This window comes from Carassius auratus, chromosome 15 (assembly GCF_003368295.1).
Source record: "Carassius auratus strain Wakin chromosome 15, ASM336829v1, whole genome shotgun sequence".
NCBI classification, from domain to species: domain Eukaryota; kingdom Metazoa; phylum Chordata; class Actinopteri; order Cypriniformes; family Cyprinidae; genus Carassius; species Carassius auratus.
Window position 1 is genome coordinate 18,892,165 of NC_039257.1, and position 19,673 is coordinate 18,911,837.

General features: G+C 34.5%; 1 protein-coding gene across 1 annotated transcript; it reads right to left on the bottom strand.

The window, feature by feature from the left end:
- Positions 1–1,568: 1,568 nt before the first annotated feature.
- LOC113115314 (capZ-interacting protein) lies at positions 1,569–19,673 on the bottom strand. The gene is made up of 6 exons (XM_026282795.1): positions 19,323–19,673; positions 11,751–11,834; positions 11,380–11,448; positions 11,179–11,247; positions 6,948–7,142; positions 1,569–3,106 (listed from the first exon to the last, which is right to left on the bottom strand). Exons 1-6 carry the CDS (start codon positions 19,326–19,328, stop codon positions 2,678–2,680), a joined length of 852 nt encoding a protein of 283 aa, XP_026138580.1. The 5' UTR covers positions 19,329–19,673; the 3' UTR covers positions 1,569–2,677.

Sequence of the window (19,673 nt, forward strand, 5' to 3'; positions counted from 1 at the left end):
AGGATTCTCCAGAAATATTTGATTGGGTTCAGGTTCTGGCTTGGCCACTCAAGAACATCCACAGAGTTGTCTATAATTCAGAGTTCTCTTTAATTTTGGAATAGGGCTGGAACATTGATTGAAGCGCTGTGAATAATTTCCAGATGCACTGTGAAAGCACCGACTTTTCTCTGCAATTGAGTGTTGTTATATGACTAATACTGAGGCTTCGAGGATTGTGTCAAGAATATCAGGTACTTTCAAGGAGCTTGTATCATTTTAGTAAAGTGACATCAGTGAAGTCCAAAGCTTCGTTCAAGGATTAAATAAATATTGTTTTAAGATCCTGTTTAGGTTACATTAATAATTTTAACCCTCTTTTATCCAGTGTAAATAACAGGATAATTTTCCTCTTTTGAACAAAAGCAGTTACACAATTATGAAACCTCATGAAACAACCAACTAGCATAAAAACTTGAAATAATTTATTTATTTTACGTGTGTTTACTATCCACCTGATTCTTCAACATGGACGCAAACCGTTTTGCACTGAAACCCAGACACATTAAATTTACAAATGGCTGCGACCACTCTTACAGGAAAAATAATGTGTATACAGAATGTTACATTTATCAAGCCTCTTTTAACCACGTAGCACACATTTTGGCGCACTACTATTAGTCTTTTCTGCACACTAATAGGATGGACCAGCAGGTGTCCAAATAGCATGCATTCAAAGCCTCGAGAAATTTACCACTTTTCAGCACCTCTAGCTGTGGAAAGCGTCAAAGCTTCATAAAGCTTCATCTTGGCACCTCTAATGAAAATTTATTCACCTTGTCACCACGTGTCTGGATGAAATCCATATTTTTAGCCACTTAACACAAAAGGGGAGGTTTTACATTTTCAGAGTGCATTGACAGCCCTGGTTCGCATTACAAAGAGAATGAGGACTGAGCCTGTCAAGCTCCATATGTGTTAAGAAGAAGAAGAAAAGACTGATATTTAAGTAAAAAATAAATTGACAGTAACCAATAACTCTGTCTCTTCCATTGCTTTCAAACTTCATTCGAACTAATTCAAACAAGTTACAGCAAGGCAGCACATTGTGCCGAAGACTTACATTACTGGGGCAGCAATGGGGGTTTCCAGATCAGTGGGCGAGGCCAGACCAGAGGGGATTTCCAACTGTTACCTGGTTTGCTCACATTACTGTGATGGATGTGTTTATGGGTCTGGTCAGTCAGTGAGGTCTCGCCATTGTGTTTTTACATGATCACGTGATCAATCATAATTGACATTCTGATAGGATAGATAATAACATTTTAATGGAAACTCAATTCATAATTAGGGGTTTGCATATTTTCACTTTCATTTTCAGCAGCTTTAGCATTCTGCAGAATAACTCTTTCTGAGTACCAGAGAGGAAAAGACAGCTGGTTGAGTAAATGATGATTTTCCTTTTCGACTTATCTATCCTATTAATGTTGATCAAAGAAAACTATGAGAAAAGGCCAGATATCATTGTTCAAGGTTAACCATTAAAAAGGCTTAACCCTTAATTACTGTAATAAAGGAAAGCATCTGGTAAGTGTAAATAAAGCTGTTTATTCAGTCTTATATGGGAAGTAAAAGGTCATTGATGCAGTACAGTAGCTTTGCAGTCACAGTGATACATTCCAGGCATTTCAAAGTATCTTTGCATAGCAGCAGTGGAAGAGACTGCTGGCGAATTTGGCTTTTGCAATATCTGCCACTAGTTCTTTGTATTATTTATCTTGTTATTTATCATTTTTCTGCAAGATGTCAAAAACAAACCTGTGCATTTCATTACCCATCAGTGATAAAGTGCAGTTAGTGACTCATGATTTTACAACCACACAACCTCTCCACAAGACTCTCAACTAACTTAATGTCAGAAAACCTAAACACTCATAATGAATGAAAGATAAAGCATTTCTGAAGTGTTTACGGATCATTTCTAGCCAACTTTTGCAGTTAACAGAGCCTAGGACAGTCACAGAGGCATGTCAGATATTTTTTAATTAACTGACAGTCAATAAACATATCACCTATTTTCAGTGATATTTGTCATTTTGTAAATTGAATCAAATAAAATATTCAGATCGAGTGAAGGTTGGAACTTTTAAGATAGAGAATGCTCTCCAAAGGTGACAGCTTTCTCACTCTCTGAGCAGCATATAAGAATTCAACATACGTTTATTTAAAAGCAAAAGCAAGCAAAATAGAGGCATATGAATTACTCAGACATACCCTAAAGAGTTTGAATAGAAACTCAGGGTTTGATTTAATGGTTTCTAAACTTAACCAGCAGTGGTGTGCAAGGAGAGTGTACAAAAACATACCAATTAGATTGTACAAATTCACCACCAAATCTCCAAAACATAAAAGAGTTACAAATGAGTGTGTTGATAACATATAACCCTTTGTGTAATATTTGCTCTAGCAATATTAAGTCCATAAATCCACAGTTTTAAAAGAGGTTCAATTCTGGCTTTCAGACATTGTCCCTCTTTATCTATAATGGAGTCTGTTTTCAATTAGTTGACCTGAACGTTTGTTAGAAACTCCAATAATTCAACTGTTGTCTGCAATAATCTTCTCACTATTCTAGGTTGCTAAATCAATGCTTATTGGCAAAAAAACAAAACATTTGATGACCATTACCCTTTTACTTCTATTCTGGGTTGTTCTCTGCTTCCAGCACTTCCTTGTCCTCTTTCACTTCTGTCCTGTCCTCTTCTGTCTCCTCCTTCCCTTCTTTTTGGGCCTGTTTACAGTCAGAAGGTTCATTTCCTCCTTCAGTTCCTTCATCTTTATTTTCTATATGGACTACTTGGGCCGGCTCATTTTCTTGGGTTACATCTCTGTGCTCTGTCCTGTCTTTATCCTGTTGTGGGCCATTGGTGGGTTGAGCAGAGTCTATTTTATCTTCTGTATCCTTCTGCGAAGGCCCACCAATCAATTCCCCTTCCTCTCCATTCTGCTGTTGACTATCTGGTTCACACGGAGATTCGTTTCCATCATTCCATTTTGTCTCCTCACATGCTGACTTCCTGTGTTGTCGTGTGGGCAGCCGTCTCTTAAAAGACAGCCTAGCTCGACTCTGTGAAGTGAATGCACAAAATGGTGGAGTTTGTACAAGGTGAATTCATACATTGATAAGCTACAGTAAGACTACAAATGACATATTTACTTTTTTTCAAAACTTACTTAGCTGCAATGCTACATAAACAACATGTTAACTTGTCAGAATCTCATAAATAAAACACTCTATATTAGCTGTAACGCCACACGCCAGACAAATAGCCCTCGTCATATTTACCACACAGAACATTCAACTCAAAGCTGATTCCAGCAGAGTTTGGCATTAGCATGTTGCTAAGCTAACAACACAATACTAATTTATTGAATGATTCATTTTAAAAAACAAAAAACAGTAATCTTCAATTAAGGTGGTGATGCTGGCTGTTTCTGTCAATATGGTAATATGGCATTTTAATTATTGTTAATTACATTATATTGCTACTTTTTAGTACTAAGTGAAAAAAAAGCAAAATTTTAAACAACATTCTTCTTGACTACTCAACCTGAGTTTGTCACAGTTCAATCTATGACTGGTTCCTGCAGTGGATATTTCCTTCCTGTGATGGTTTTTGCCTAGTTTTTTTTTTTAATATAGCCATATAATGATGCCCTAAAATGATGTTTAGGTGGAAAGATAACCATCAACAACCCACAGCTATTTACAAAATGCAATATTAGTGTAATGCCGACAGCAGTATAGGATCTAGTCTTTCATCTTGACTTCATCTTGAAAAAAAAAAACATGTGCAATATGTTGAAAAAGTTTTTCAACAATAAGATTTTTTATGTTTTTTAAAGAAGTCTCTCCTGCTCACCAAGCCTGTATTTATTTGATCCAAAATACAGCCAAGCCACAAAAAAATTTTCCAATAAAAATAAATATGTTAAAATGTAATTTATTCCTGTGATTTACCAATTAGATTTTTCTATTTATCAAAGCATCCTGAAAAAAAATGTACTCAACTGTTTTAAATACTGATAATAATAATAATAATAATAATAGTAATAATAAATGTTTCTTGAACAGCAAATCAGCCTGTTAGAATGATGGAATAAAGGATGGTGTGACGCTGAAGACTGGAGTAATGGATACAATGATACAGCATAATCGTGGTTTATCCACTTAACACAAAAGGCGAGGTTTTACATTTTCACAGTGCATCGACAGCCCTGGTTTGCATTAGAAAGAGAATGAGGACTGAGGCTGTCAAGCTCCATATGTGTTATGAAGAAGAAAAAGACTGATATTTAAGTACAAATTAATTGTGGGGTTCCTCAAGGGTCCATTCTGGGGCCATTATTTATTTAAGTGTACATGCTTCCACTTAGTAATATAATTAGGAAATATAAAATCTCTTTTAATTACTATGTTTCTGAGTTATATGTTCCATTAAAATCCAAATATTCTCTGCAGCCTCTTATGGACTGTCTGAAGGACATTAAAATCTGTATGGTGAACAATTCCTCCAGCTAAATAATGAAAAACAATTTTTTTTTTTTGGGTCCCTTTAAAAACAGAAACTCTATAGTTAGTTAAACAATCTCATTCCATATGTTGTCACAAGCAAAAAATGTAGGTGTTATTTTTTACCCTGAGCTTTGCCTTGAAAAGCTAATTATCTCAGTTGTTAAAAATAGCTGTTATCAATTGAGAATAATTTCTAGACATAAATCAACACTTTCCTTTCAAGACTTGTAAAAAGTTATTCATGCATTTATCACATTACGATTGGACTACTGTAATTCCTTATACCTAGGTCTTCCCCAATATTGACTGGCTCATTTGCTGAGGGTCCAGAATGCAGTAGCCACATTTGTTAACTGGTGCAAAAAAAAACGTGATCATATCAATTTTAGCATCGCTCCACTGGCTTCCTGTCTCCTTTAGATTCAATTCAAAATTTAGTTGATTGTTTTTAAAGCACTTAATCATTCATTCATTTCTGATCGTATCTCATTTAATTCTGCTCCTAAGTGCCTCAGATCTTTTATTAAAACTCTTGTATTCATCCCTGGGTCACAAGTTTAAAGGTGACAGATCCGTTGCAGTAGCTGCTCCACAGTTATGGAATCAGTTGCCACCCGACATTAAGACTGCTCTTTCTATTTCGGTTTTTAAGTCTACATTTTAAATGCATTTTTATTCTGTGGCCTTTCCTGGTTTTTAATTTATGGATTAGTATTGTTATCTTGGCTTTTTATTTGTATTTTATTGTACTGTATTTTATACTTTACTGTATTTTATGATTGTTTTGTACAGCACATTGGTCAGTGTTAGCTTAAATGTGCTCTATAAATAAAATGTACTTACTAATGATGGTTAAAATTTAGCTTTGATCAAAGGAATAAATTACATTTTAAAAAAACATTCAAATAGAAAACAGTTATTTTAAGTAGTAAAACTATTTCAGAATATTACGTTTTTTTTTTTTTTGTTTGTTTGTTTGTTTTTTATGATCAAATAAATGGTGGTCTTGGTGAGCAGAAGAGAGTTCTTCAAAAAACATTAAAACAACTTACTGTCCAAAAACTGGTGGTGTATATTTATAGAAATGGTCTTAGCAGTACATAATCAAGTTGCGTCTTTGCTGATAAATAATAAAATACTAGTTTTGTTTCTACAGTGAATTAAACATCTCATCTAAACATCTCATTATTTTGTTTCCTGTCTCATAAAACATCCCGTTATTATTTCTGTTTAAGAAATCACAAAAAAAAAAATGATTCAGTTAGTGAGTGAACCTTACAAATTAATCAAACCGAACTGCAAACAGATTCAGACCTTTTTGTGAATCCATTTATCAGACTATATAAAAAACAGTGATTTATTTGCAAATTTCACAACATAAATTTTAATTCTAAAAAGCAGCAATGTAGTGCATTCGACCCAGCACTAAATACTGCCTATTTACTTAATGCTATAACATATATTTAAGAATGTTTTATGTAAGAGAAAATTTAACATTTACAGCTGGTATTACTACCAATTCATTCTTCAAAATGAAACTGTAAGGTTGAGTTGAGACAAATGCATTGTGGCATATACATTCAATGTATATACATGCTCTGTATGTACAGTATACTGCATAATTTGTCAAATGTACAGTAGTAGATTATATTTGCTTTCTAGATTTAAAGGACATAGTTCAGCAGCTACATGCGAAAAATAAACAATCATGTGTTATGGCTGCATTCTCTTGTGAATGCTATTTGAAAAGGTGCATAGGCTGTGATGCAGAAGTGGCCTGATTGGATTAGAGTTTGCAAACCCTGTTATTATGTCCTCAGGCAGTGCATGGACAGTCTCTATAGGCTTACACAGAGCTTAAGCCAACAATACTGGCTGCACGCAAAGAGATGTGCACCTAGATGCTGATATCATTCTGCACACATCAGGTTCTCTGAGAAACAGCAAGCCTGTAAAAGGTTACTGCTAAAATTAGAGATCCTGTTTTGCTCTTCACATTGGTCTACAACAAAAATCCCCAAAGTAATTTTATGCCATTTTTAATGCAGATTTTATATTTATATTTTTATATACATTCAAAACACATTAAGACAATGTAATGAAAATAATTATGAAATGGGGAGAAAAATCTTATTTCTCTTGCTAAATTTATTGCATTACCTAGAGCAATCTACTATTTACACTCTTTCACACACACAATATTTGCAAGCTGTTGAATAAATAAGGCTTGAAAAAAGGCAATTTTTTACCCTCTAGATTTGTTTTACCATTATCATGTCCCAGACATCTCCACTCTTCTGAAGTACAGGATTTTGTGTCAGCCCAGTTTATTTAGTGTATTTTGGAAAGTGAGATCCTTTGTATTGCTATTGATATTGACAGACTAACTGACCTTGTTGATGCTGAGCAGTGGAGTGCCCTCGACCGGCTGCTCGAAGCTAACTGGCGCCTCATCTTCACAGGACAGCTGAGGGGGCTGCAGGGAGGAGCTGCAGGGGCTGATGGGACTGAAGGCAGTGGGCGGCTGTTTGGACTCTGGACTTTTGGGTGGGGAGAGCAGGACAGTTGGAGAGAGGGCAAGATTGGCCTTAATGAGAGGAGGAAAGAATCTGTTATGTTCTTGAATGAAGACAAAACTAGTGTTCAAACGAAATTTTTTCATGAAAAGTGGACGGAAGAATGCACATTACCATAATGCATCTCACTGATGATGAAAAACTTATAAGAGTTAAATAAACAATTATTTTACCTTTTATAAAATATGAATTTAGTGGCACACAGGGCTGTTCATTGTTCAAGATATATAACTGTTGCACTCAATGCTGGGTAAACTGAATATATATATATATATATATATATATATATATATATATATATATATACACACACACACACACACACACACACACACATATATATATATATATATATATATATATATATACACACACACACACACACACACACATATATATATATATATATATACACACACACACACACACACACACACACACACACACACACACATATATATATATATATATATATATATATACACACACACACACACACACATATATATATATATATATATATATATATATATATATATATATATATATATATATATATATATATATATATATATATATATATATATATATATATATATATATATTAAATATATACACACACACACACACACACACACACATATATACCTTGTATATATCAGCTAGTTTATTTGGTTTAAGTTATTCTAAAATAACTTTAAAATTAACTAAAATTAATAAATCAAAAATGAACAAATGCTAATTAAAAAATTTACAAACTAACAAAAATTATTTTGCCATATATAAGACTAAAGTAAAAACATAAAAACTAAAATGTAATTTAGAATAACAAAATCTATAATAGTATATCAATGATAATAAAATAAACCAGTTTGGCCTGGGTCATGTCTTTTTCTCTCCCTCCTCTTTCCTGTCAAAATCACCACTTTCTATTTACTAAAGGCAAAAAGCCAATTAATAAAATAATAATAAGTAATGAATCAAACTTATTTGACAAAATTATGAAAAGAAACATAATATTTTAATATGGAAAAATAAAATATAATGGTATGCATGCAAATATTATTTAAAAAAGTAAATACAATTAAAAAACATAAACAATTATTACATTTAATAAACTTATAACATAATGGCAAGCTAATATTTTTGTAAAAATAGAAAATGCAATATATTTAATACATTTTGAAATATTTTAATGAATAAAAATACATTAATTAGTTAAAATTCTAATTTAAAATAATAAAAAGAAAATGATAAGTGATTCATATTTGTAGAACGCTGTCAGAATAAAAAATAAATAAAAATAAAACGTAAAAAAAAAAATGCAAATTAAAAGACATGTTGGTAACACTTTAGAATAAGGTTCCATTAGTTAATGTTACTTAATGTATTAATTAACATGAACAAACAATGAATAATACATTTATTACTGTATTTATTCATCTTCGTTCATGTTAGTTAATGAAAATACAGTTATTCATTGTTAGTTCATGGTAATTCACAGTGCATTAACTAATGTTAACAAGCACAACTTTTGATTTAAATAATGCATTAGTAAATGTTGAAATTAACATGAACTAAGACTTATAAATGCTGTAGAAGGATTGTTCTTGCTTAGTTCATGTTAATGAAAGTAGTTAACTAACATTAACTAATGGAACCTTATTCTAAAGTGTTACCGACATGTTTGTCAAACCAATCACAGAAATATCTTTGTTCTTAAAATTCTCTTTACCTTGGCTACCTGTGTGTTACCCATGGTTAACCTCTGGCATTGGCTGTTGGACATAGATCAGGCTTAGTTTATATCCCACTGGTTCTGGCTAAGATGAATCTCAACAAACTAAAAAGGCAGCAAATCATCTAAATCTCATAAGCAGATATTACGATCAGTATGACAGAAATGTATGAAAGGTATATATACCTTTAAGAAATAAACAGCATGTTAGAACAAATAAAAATGTATTAAGTTCCTCTTGATTAATATCTCCTACCTGTACAGGAGAGAACAAGAGGAGAGAGAAACGGCAACCCTTTTGTCCCATGACTGCCGGATAGCTGCTAAGTTGAGTCTAGTACAGCTCAGCACTCAGCTACTGTGGCTAAGCCATTATCTCATTAGAGTCCTTGCCTGAACCAATCGGAGGAGACAGTGCTGTCCTTTTTATAAGGAGACATATCCCACAGACCAATGACAGTTCAAACTTAACTAGACACCTTCTCATGAGAGATGCCATGTGGGGTTTAGTTGCAGGTTTTGGCTTTGCAGTAGTACCACTTACACTCTAGGTGGCAGAAAAGTTGCATACAAACAAACAAACAAACAAAAAAGCATTGCTTTGTTTGCAGATGAATATTGTTTACTGCAAACTGCATGTAACACATTTTGTCAGTTTGATAAAATAATGACTAAAAGTGATAAAATGAAAATGATAAAAAAAAAAATCTTGGTGGATATTATTATATTGAATTCATTGGTTAAAAAAGAAGAACTGCATTTACTACTGTATGTAAACCATACATTCTGTATAAACAATCACATAAATACTAAGACTATCGCCGTGGCATGCCATTCTGAACATCTTAAGCCAGTGGTTCTCAAACCTCTCCATGAAGTACCCCAGCACTGCACATTTTGTATGCCTCCTTATAGCACATATACACACCTCTTGCAGTCTCCACTAATGAGCTGATGAGTTGAATCAGGTGTGATAGATGAGTGAGACATACAAAATGTTCAGGACTTGGGGAACTCCAAGGACAGGTTTGAAAACCACTGTCTTTAAGGCATCGGGTCTTGTTTTTGATATGCCCTTGCAGTAGCACATTTTTAACACTAGGTGACAGGAGTGTCTTATAAAAGTAGCAGCAGGTACAACAGGTATACTGGCAAAATTCTGTAATATGACTAATATTTTAATGTTCAAAAGAAACAATAAGTTGGCCTTTACAAAAAATAAAAAAGAGGGGATTCCTATTAATGCTGCAAGAAGCGTACGCGTTTAAAATATATTTGAAAACTCAAACAATTCGCTGGATGTTACTAGCCGAGTTTCCATCCAAAGCTGCGAATTTAACTTATGCGCCAAATTGGAATATCACACAAAACATTTTCAAACAAGCACTGTTTCCATCCAAGAGAACAAAATCGTCACTTCCTGATAAGCTGGCACTATACATCATCGAGAAAAGTAGGAGAAGCTACTGAATATAATAATTTGCCTATATAATAAACTACTTGCACCTCAGAACGAGCAGACGAAACACAATGAATGTGGTTATTGCTTTTTTTGCACAATTCTCCAAACGAATTAATCAGTGCCTTACACTAACCCCTCACGTGTGCAAACACTCATTGCTTTGGTTGATGTGTTCGCTTTATTTTGTGCTGTGTAATAGTGTATTCACAACCACAAATGCTTACAGTAAGAAAAGTTTGGTTTCAATCTTGCTTTCGTGTTTACCGTGAATTTTTTAACATCTCTCTGACAATTACTTTCTACAGAAATGTGCATAGGAGCTCATCAAAGAAGAGCTTTAGGTTTTGAATAACTAACTGTTTGTAAATGAAATATCCCAAAATATAATATTATGGCAAAGGTGTTTACAACATAAGACAAATGTTTGCTTTTGAAATGTGTTTGTGATCTTTTGAACGCAGTTTAAAAAATGTAAGCAGTTTTTAAAAACTGTAATTAACTCATTAGTGCCCTTTGTTTATTTGCTTCATGCAGTATTGAATGTTACCACACCTTGGTTGTAAACTCTTTTTAATTTAATTAAAGTTTATTTGGACTCATCATTGTCTTCTTCATGTTTAGCAATGTGTCAGTTACAGTACATGCAAGTTACTTCTTAATTACATATTTCAGCAAATAGTTTGACGAGGCAACTTTTCCCTTTTTCCTGAATAAAAGTTCACTTCGGAAATGACACGTGAACTTGATAAGCAACCGAACAAACCAGCGAGGTCAGCATCTTTCATCGGTGAAAACAGCTGGCTGAAACTAAGATCTCGTGTGAACCAGATAATCAAGGAAATCTCACCTGTAGTTTTTCAATGAGGGGTGAACTCTTTATCTTCATCTTAGGAGGATGAGGACAGACAGACGACTTCTGCAACAGAAAAAAATAAGTTTCTGCAAAGACATTTAAGATGAGACCATTTTACATGGATTCATGAAGGTGTTTTAACATTAATCACCTATTGATATCTAGAACTCAATGTGTCAATGATAGCATCCTCACCTCGTCATGTTCTTCATCTTTTTGGTCATTTATCACGATTGAACATGGGGGTCTTCTCATAGATATCACCTGCAATTCAGAACCGTACTGTAAGCTAAAATACATGAACACAAGTGGGTCTGAAAACAGAAAATGTTCATTATTCACTAACAAGATTGTCAGTAGACTTTGTGAATGACTCTAGGTGGGATCCCCACTTTTTTAACTCCTAAGTTCATTTGCAGACCTACATTGACACACATTGCTTCAGAACCATTCCTCAAGGATTTTTTAAACCGTATGTAATCAATATACTGTATGAATAAAAGCAAATGCAATTTTAAATAGGAACAACCAAGAGACGAACAGAAAGACGTCAGACGTTCCACTACCTCCATGTTTCCTGGCATTGGCAGCGCATAACCTTTGAGTTTTCCAGCCAGCTGAGCTACTGACGACTTGACTGGCGCTTCCTCCTGCAAACAGAGAAACAGAAACTGTTTGTTTCACTCAAACTGTTGGATATTCTTTGCTGGTGGACCACAGTATCCTGATCTCACTTTATTGACACAGAGGGGCCTGTAGTGAAGCTCAGACCACTAAACACAAGCGAGGAAGCTTGCAGGGAAAAGTATACACCCTACTGCTCATTTTACACATGGGCGTCTTTTTCGGGCCCATTACATAAGACAAGCATGATGTAATAATGGAATCAAAATTCAGCATGTGCTTGTTTTTACTAGACATGTTTTCTTACTTAAGAAAAACTGGAAAATGAAAGGCCTTTCAAAACTAAGAAATGGTGACATCAGAACCACAGAGAGGCTGGAAGAGCTCATTACCGCTCTATATTTGCAGTACGCATACTGTGTGTATCTGAAAGTACAATTAGCTGTGATTTCTATAACGTCATCTGATATTTACATGTTTTAATCAGACTGGCAAGAGACCAGAGTTTGAATACAGCATTTCATTTAGATTTCCATTTCCACCCTTCCTCTCTCCTCCTGCTCCTTCCTTTGAGTTCTCCTATGTATGACATAATCAAATATATGTGTCAGTTTTACATAAATGAAATTTTATTGGCATATATAATTTTTTATCAGTTTTCTATCATTCATCAACTACACTGCTCTCTGGTATTGAAGCTCAAAAAAATAAAAAAGAAGATTGTGACAAATTTCACAAATTAATTTGCATTAAAAAATTGTTTGTTATCAACTGTTGATAACGAATTCATATTTATGAGAATAAAGTTGCAATTGTGAGATATGAAGTCACTATTTTGATATATATAGTTGTGAATGAGTGATATAACTTTGCATTTATGAGAAAAAAGGTTGAATTTGAGAGATATTCATTTGTTTTTGAAAGTTATAAAGTCACAAATGTGCACCATAAAACCATAATTATATGAAAGAAGTTGCAATTGTGTTGAATTTGTGATATATACATTTGTTATTGAAAGTCAGAGTGTTGCAAATGCGAGAAGAAAAAATGCAATTGCTAAATATACTTTTAGAATTATTAAATATTGAATTCAAATCTAAATTATAATATTTGTGATTGAGAAAATGACTTTGTAACTGAGAGATATAAAGTCACAGTTATTTAAAAGAAATTGTTGTCAGATATGTCCGATTTGTCAGAATGTGTTAATAAGAAATAAAACATCACAATTGTGAGAGAAACTTTGTAGCATGCAGCCCACTGGTTTTACATTCTGGACACAGCAGCTGTTTTCCATTGAAGAACAAACATGGGTGTGTTTGAGTTTATCATCAACACAGCTGACCAGCATCACACTTACTGCCTCCGGGGAGTCTATCTCTCGCTCATCACCAGGAATGTATCAGTGTTTCACATTTTATAGATGCATTTGCCACGGCTGAATCTGTGCTGAACATTATCCTAAAGTATATTTGAACGCCTCAAATGCAAGAGTAAGCACTTGTTCTTGGCAAGAACTTATCTTACACTTGCCTTTTTCTCTCTATGTGGCTCTGCCAGACTTAGCAAACTGAAATACATCTCTCCAAAAACATTCTTCGCAAATCTCCCAAATATACACACTTTCCACACTTTATTTAACTAGATTTCCACACACATGTTGACCCCACTCGCCTTGCTTCCTCCAGCCACAAAAGCACAGACTCTCACTAAATAATATCACACACTTTCTGAATAGCGCTGCACACATTTGTGCTTACAAGCACAGAAAGAAGACGCGTTTCCCCCAATCCACTTCCCTCCATTTCCTGCTGTTCCTTTGCTTCACCCATGATAAGCAGAATTCCCCTGAGACCACCCAACCCTTGACTCATTATTTTGGCGCCCATGATTGTTAACTCTTTCCTGTCCCTCAAAAAAACCCAAACCCCCTTAAACAGGGTAAACTTCACAACAAGGACAATAGGGTCAGGAATTTGTCTAATGTTTCTTTAAACCGACCCTTGTAGATATTTTTGGGAAAGAAGACTTGAGAATGAATCCCTAAAACAAAACAAAAAAGCATCACAATGGAGATCTTTGGAATATGTCCCTACATCAGTAAGCCAGAGATCGTTTTAACCCTATGTTTGGATGAATCTGTAAGGCGGGTGGGAATTACGGGCTCGCTTTGGGAGTGGGAGTACAGAAAGCTCTATTTAAGGGTGCTGTGGCCTGAGAAATAAACCACAGACCGGCCCGTGAGGGTCTGGGTCAGCTATAGTTGAGCAAAACCATGTCAGAGGAGAAAGCTCATTTGCAGTTTGTGGTACAGTATGAGAAACACTGGTTCAAATGATGTTGAAGTGTATACAAAAACTGCAAAATGGAATTTCTAATGGAAACATATTCACTTTTGAGACTGTTTCACAACAGCAGGTTTAATGTTGTGTTTCCACGCTGACAGGTTTTCAGCTGAGTAACAAAACTCAAAGAAAATAAAGTGATTTCTTTTGGGGTGAACGATTTCAGTACAACGTTAATGTAATTTCTATTGAAACTTAATGTATTTAAATATATTTGTAATAATTACAATATTTGTAACGATGAATTTGCAATTTAGTACATAACTTAAAATGTAACATTGACTGGTTTAAATTATAATCAAGCACTTCACATGTGCTTTAGTGTGTTAGTCAATTCATCAAAATAAGTAAAAAAGAAAAAAGAATTAAAATGTATTTTAAAGTTAAACTTCTAATCGCAACGTGGCCTTATATAAATATGTTAAGAAAAATTGTCATGATATTGTTTTCTGTTCAAGTGCACTTAAGTGGCCTTTTATTTCCTCAGTACTGTATTTTCTGCATGTATAGGTTTTTAACCTTTAAGATTTGTAGTAAACAACAAGGGCAGATTTAAAGCACCGGTACATATATGGTTTACTAAAGAACCAGCAAAGTTCTTAATGAAGGTATCAGACTGTAAATCCATTTTTAGTTCTAACCAGACCTTTATTTCTGAGGGAAAACCACAAAGTTTCCCACAGGGCTGTCTTGAGCAGATGGTTCTCTGACTGGCAAAACTAGCAACTAAATTACAGTCACGAGAGGATCCAACAGCAAAACTGTTCCAGATACAGCTGAATTTATGGCTCCAGAGCACCAGACACAACATGTGTCATATTTCAGATTATCTCCTTCCTTTGGAAGGGCGTAAATTAGTGCGAGAGGATAGCACAGAAAAAACAAAATTGCCTATGTTTTTGTCAAATCTGCAGACAGTGTATTACAGTTTATACTGTAAGCAGTGAATTATCATGACAGCATGACTCCAGTCATCACAATGATTTTACCACTGTTTAGCTAAGGGTTTTGCTTATTAGCATGTTCTATGCCCTATAACCGAGTAACTTCCACTGATATAAATGGAAATGCTAATGGACTTTTTCTCCAGTTATTATAAACCAGTTTTAAAAGTCTTATTGTAATTCTTTGACAAATCTAATACTACCATACTCATCATCGCACACCACTGTACCACCACCATAGTACTTTTTGTTGCACTTCTAATCCTTGGTACATCTTTGATGCTTCTCTTAAAGAGCCTTTGTCATAGAAGTGAACACTATCAGTAGACACATGATGCACATGATGCAATGTACATGAATTCATGCTTTCTGGACACTCACCTCTGAGAGATCAGCCAAAGATATTTGGGGTCAAGAGGATATACACTATATATAAGGTAAAAGGAAAAATATTGAACATAAAAAAAAGAAGAAAAAAAAAAGAAGAGATAATGGTGATGTGGACATATTCTTTCTAGATGAAGCAAAGAAATAATATGGTCATTCCACATCTCGTTAATATGAGAACAGGAGAGTAAGCCAGTCCAGGAAAACATGATGTGTTTGAATTTTACATCATCAGAAGATCACACTTTTCCACTGCCTTCACCGGCCTTTCAGACACACAGCTTGTGTTTTTACAAAGGTTCTCTGTGTGCTGCATCACTCAAAGCAATGGGAGAAACAGCTACCATGTCATGAGGCCTGACAGGAGGGAACATGACATAGACTCGGTGTGCACAGGGAATTAATACCAATGTTTGACAGTAAAGCAAAATGCAGTAAGACAAGCTGTATAATAAAAAAGATAAGCTCGGCAGGATGTTTATTCTTTATTTCTTACATATCTACAGCTTCAAAAAGGATTTTATACAACGTTTTTTGATTTAAGGTTAGTGTTAAAGACTAACCTTAGTGCATGTGTGTTGTCCTAACATATATTGACATATATAAAAAGGCAGTTCAATGCATTAGTTCCGTTTCAAATCCTAGCCACAAATCTGTTTCCTTCCTTTAGGTGTGTGCGGTGACATTAACGACATTTCAAAAAATGTTTAATGAATGAAGCACCGCTTGTGCAAAAGTCACCATCAAACCAACGATGCAACAAATTCACAAGACCAACTTGACAAGGAGCAAAACTGTGTCTTGAACTTTTTTTTTCACCCTCACTCAAAACTCACAATCGTGTAGATTCCTATAACTGACTTGATTTCGCCCACAAAATTTTGCAGAAAAAGTATGCATGAATGCAGCTGTAGGCAGCAGTCCAACTGTCATGGAACCTCAAAGGTGATTAGTGGTGAACTCTCTAAAAATAGCAGATTTGATTTGCAGCTGATTTTAGTGTTTGATATTAGCATGTAGTTAAGCTAAGGCACAATACTCTATTTTTAAGTTTTGTACTTTTATGCTTGTTAAATATGTGAATATCACTGACATTTTTTTAAAGGTACAATTTTTAATAAAGATCTAAATTGTAATTTAAAAACAGCTGTCCAATTTTTCATATTATTCACAATTTTGGTCTGAGCTAGTGCACTTGAGATCGGTCTTAGATCATTTTTTGAAGGCTGACGTTACCTTAATAATGCAAACTTGTTATTGTAACATATAGACATATAGAAGGTTGCTCATGGTCCTTATGCCATCCCCTTGTCACCGTATAAATCATTTTCTAGATATGTCCCTTGATGTAAGAGCTAGGACACATTATATTTTCAACAAAATTACAACTTCAATTTCAGTTCATGTCTCTAACAAAGATATTGTAAAACATTAAAAGACTCTAAAGTAAAGGGCATCATACACTTCCATCAAAAGAGCAGCATCAACATTCTTCGAAACATCTGCTTTTGTGTTCCACCGAAGAAAGAAATATACATGGGTTTAGAATGACATGAGGGCGAAGGAGAATAAATATTTCCAAATTTAAAATTTTTGGATAAACTGTTCCTTTAAACTTCTATGTTTTTTAATTAAACTAGGAAATCTAGTAATAATTGCATTTGTGGCAGTGTACACTACTTACTGTGACAGCATCCAATAGCACTTGAAATATTGTTGGCTTACTACAATATTACATAAAATTTGTGGCCCAAATATTTGGCAAGTCCAGTTATAATGTGTTCTCTTTCCTTTTTCCACAACATGCTCAAGCAGAGGGGACTCCCAGTTTTCTAAGTGTGATGGTATGTGGGATCTTCCTTATGACTTTCTCACATGGTGTTGCTTTCTGCAGTGATGTGCCTTTAAGGAGTTCTTCTTTTCTCTTTACATTATTACTAGGTTGAAGTCATGCCACAAAGAAGAGCTTTCTCTCATGAGAATGACCCTCCCTGTGTTTCCTCTTTCAGTCATCCTCCACTCTCTCTCTTCCTCTCACTCATCTATGTAAACTTTCCATTAAAAATGAACACACTGGTGCTTTCCATGTACTGCACACTGTTACAAATCAAAAGTTTGGAAACACCTTCTCATTCTTTTTGACTATTTTCTACATAACAGGAACAATGGAAGCACATATAGAAGTATAGGAATTCTGTAACCGGACATACTGTACATCTATACTATTAAAATTAAAGGTTCATAATTGCCATTGACGGATCCACGAAGACCCTATAACATCATTTAACATGTCTCTCGTGTGACAGTGTCACACACTGAATGTTTCCACTCCACAAAAGGTCTTTTATAGTAGAAAAAAAGGTATCATTAGATTATTAAAATGTTCTTTACACTAAGAATATAATCTGTTCACTGAAAGGTTCTTTGGTGAACCAAAAATGCATCAGTGTGGAAATCTTTATTTTGGAAACTTTATTATTTTTAGGAGTGTATGATGCATGACTACAGAGGACAGATGTAGGCTATTGTGTTGTATGCATTTTTTTTAATGCCTAATTCACACTTGCTTAATTTTTCTGTCCAGTAACTGTTATAAAAAGTGAAGGTTCTGGGGTGAGATGAGTTCTACACACAAGAGCATTTTAAGGACAAAAACGATGTCTTGAAATAAAACATCTGAACAATATCTTGAGGAGTGTTAACCATGGTATAATCAGAATAATTTACTTTAATCTCTCGGATTATTGAAAAATAATGCACAATGGCCTTTCATTAATTATTCCTTTACATATATGTAATTTTCACACATAGAGGTTTTATATATATATATATATATATACTTTACACCGGTGGTAATGTACAGTGCATTGTACATTCTGACATGTAGATCCTGTGGAAAAGCATACCTCCTGCTTTCACATCCCTTTTAATGACCTTAAGATGAACACCAAGGAAAGAGTTGAATGCTCTTTGATTACACTTGCAGAAGTAACAACCCAACCGCCACACGCCACGTGAGGAACTTTATGCTTGTGGTTAAGAGAAAAAAAAATCAATGCTCTTACTTTTCGAACAGAGGAAGATATTCTGCAGACGGCCCTTCCTGCCTCATTTTGTGGTGATTTGGGGTTAAAACAGTCTGAGTAGTGTTTCTGCAGCAGCTCACTTCAGCCACCATGGACTGACTCAAATTTATGGTAACGGATATATTGCCAGATATATGGGTCACAATTTAATGATTATGCTAACGAGCTAACCAAAAACTTTAATTACTCTCCTATTTAAAAAAATAAAAATCTTTAATTTACTAACAAGCTTTCTAATTTTAAATACCAGAGGGTGTCATCAGAAGAAGTCTCATATGTTTCTCAAAAAGCAACAACCCTTACATTTTCCATAACTAAAGAGCAAAGGTGAGACTGTATAAAAAACAAAAACTAAAAACTAAATGACAAATATTGAAACAAGACTTTACAGGTCATTAGTTTAAAGTGTCATAGCCTAATAATAAATGTTACATTCAAGCTACTACTCTTCTCCAAACATTTACATTGTTGTTATTAATACTATTCATAAAAGTCTAGTCATTTGTGTTACTAAGTTGTTATAAACTAGTATCTTAATGTCAATATAAACACATGTAAGTCAGTGGATTCCAGTTTACATTTACATTTAGTCATTTAGCAGACGCTTTTATCCAAAGCGACTCACAAGTGACTTTTCTCACTGTTAACAAGTCCACAAGTGTCCCACATACCGTGATTCATTTAGGTATTTTTTATTTTTTATTGCAGGGCATAGAGGCAAAAAGTAATAGATACATAAACAGAGATCATACCTCCATCCTCAAACAGGTTTATCCGCGTTGATCTTCTGTATCCAAGCGCAGCTCCGAGATGCGTCTCTCTGCTCTCAGTCTGACAGCAGTCTTACTCCACTCTCGGTTTGTTTAGTCAGCAACACCCAGATCTGCGAACACTTCAAAACCCAGACGACGAAGGAAGAGAAACTGTGTGGTGTGGAGAAGACAAGTGAGCTGCGCAAGACACTGTGTCCATCTGCGTCTGATCCCGATCACCTCCTCTCAGTAAACTCGAAGCCCGGACAGTTAAGAGCCATAAACAATTATGACAATTATGACAAACAGACTGGCTGTGTCACAAAACCTAGCATACTGCCTCGTTTGACC

What these genes read in the sequence shown, in the direction of transcription:
- LOC113115314 (XM_026282795.1), bottom strand. An exon ending in CCCTCATTGAAAAACTACAG is followed by an intron (nt 7,143 to 11,178) that starts GTGAGATTTCCT and finishes CCTCTCATTAAG; the next exon opens with GCCAATCTTGCCCTCTCTCC. An exon ending in CACTGCTCAGCATCAACAAG is followed by an intron (nt 3,107 to 6,947) that starts GTCAGTTAGTCT and finishes TTCACTTCACAG; the next exon opens with AGTCGAGCTAGGCTGTCTTT.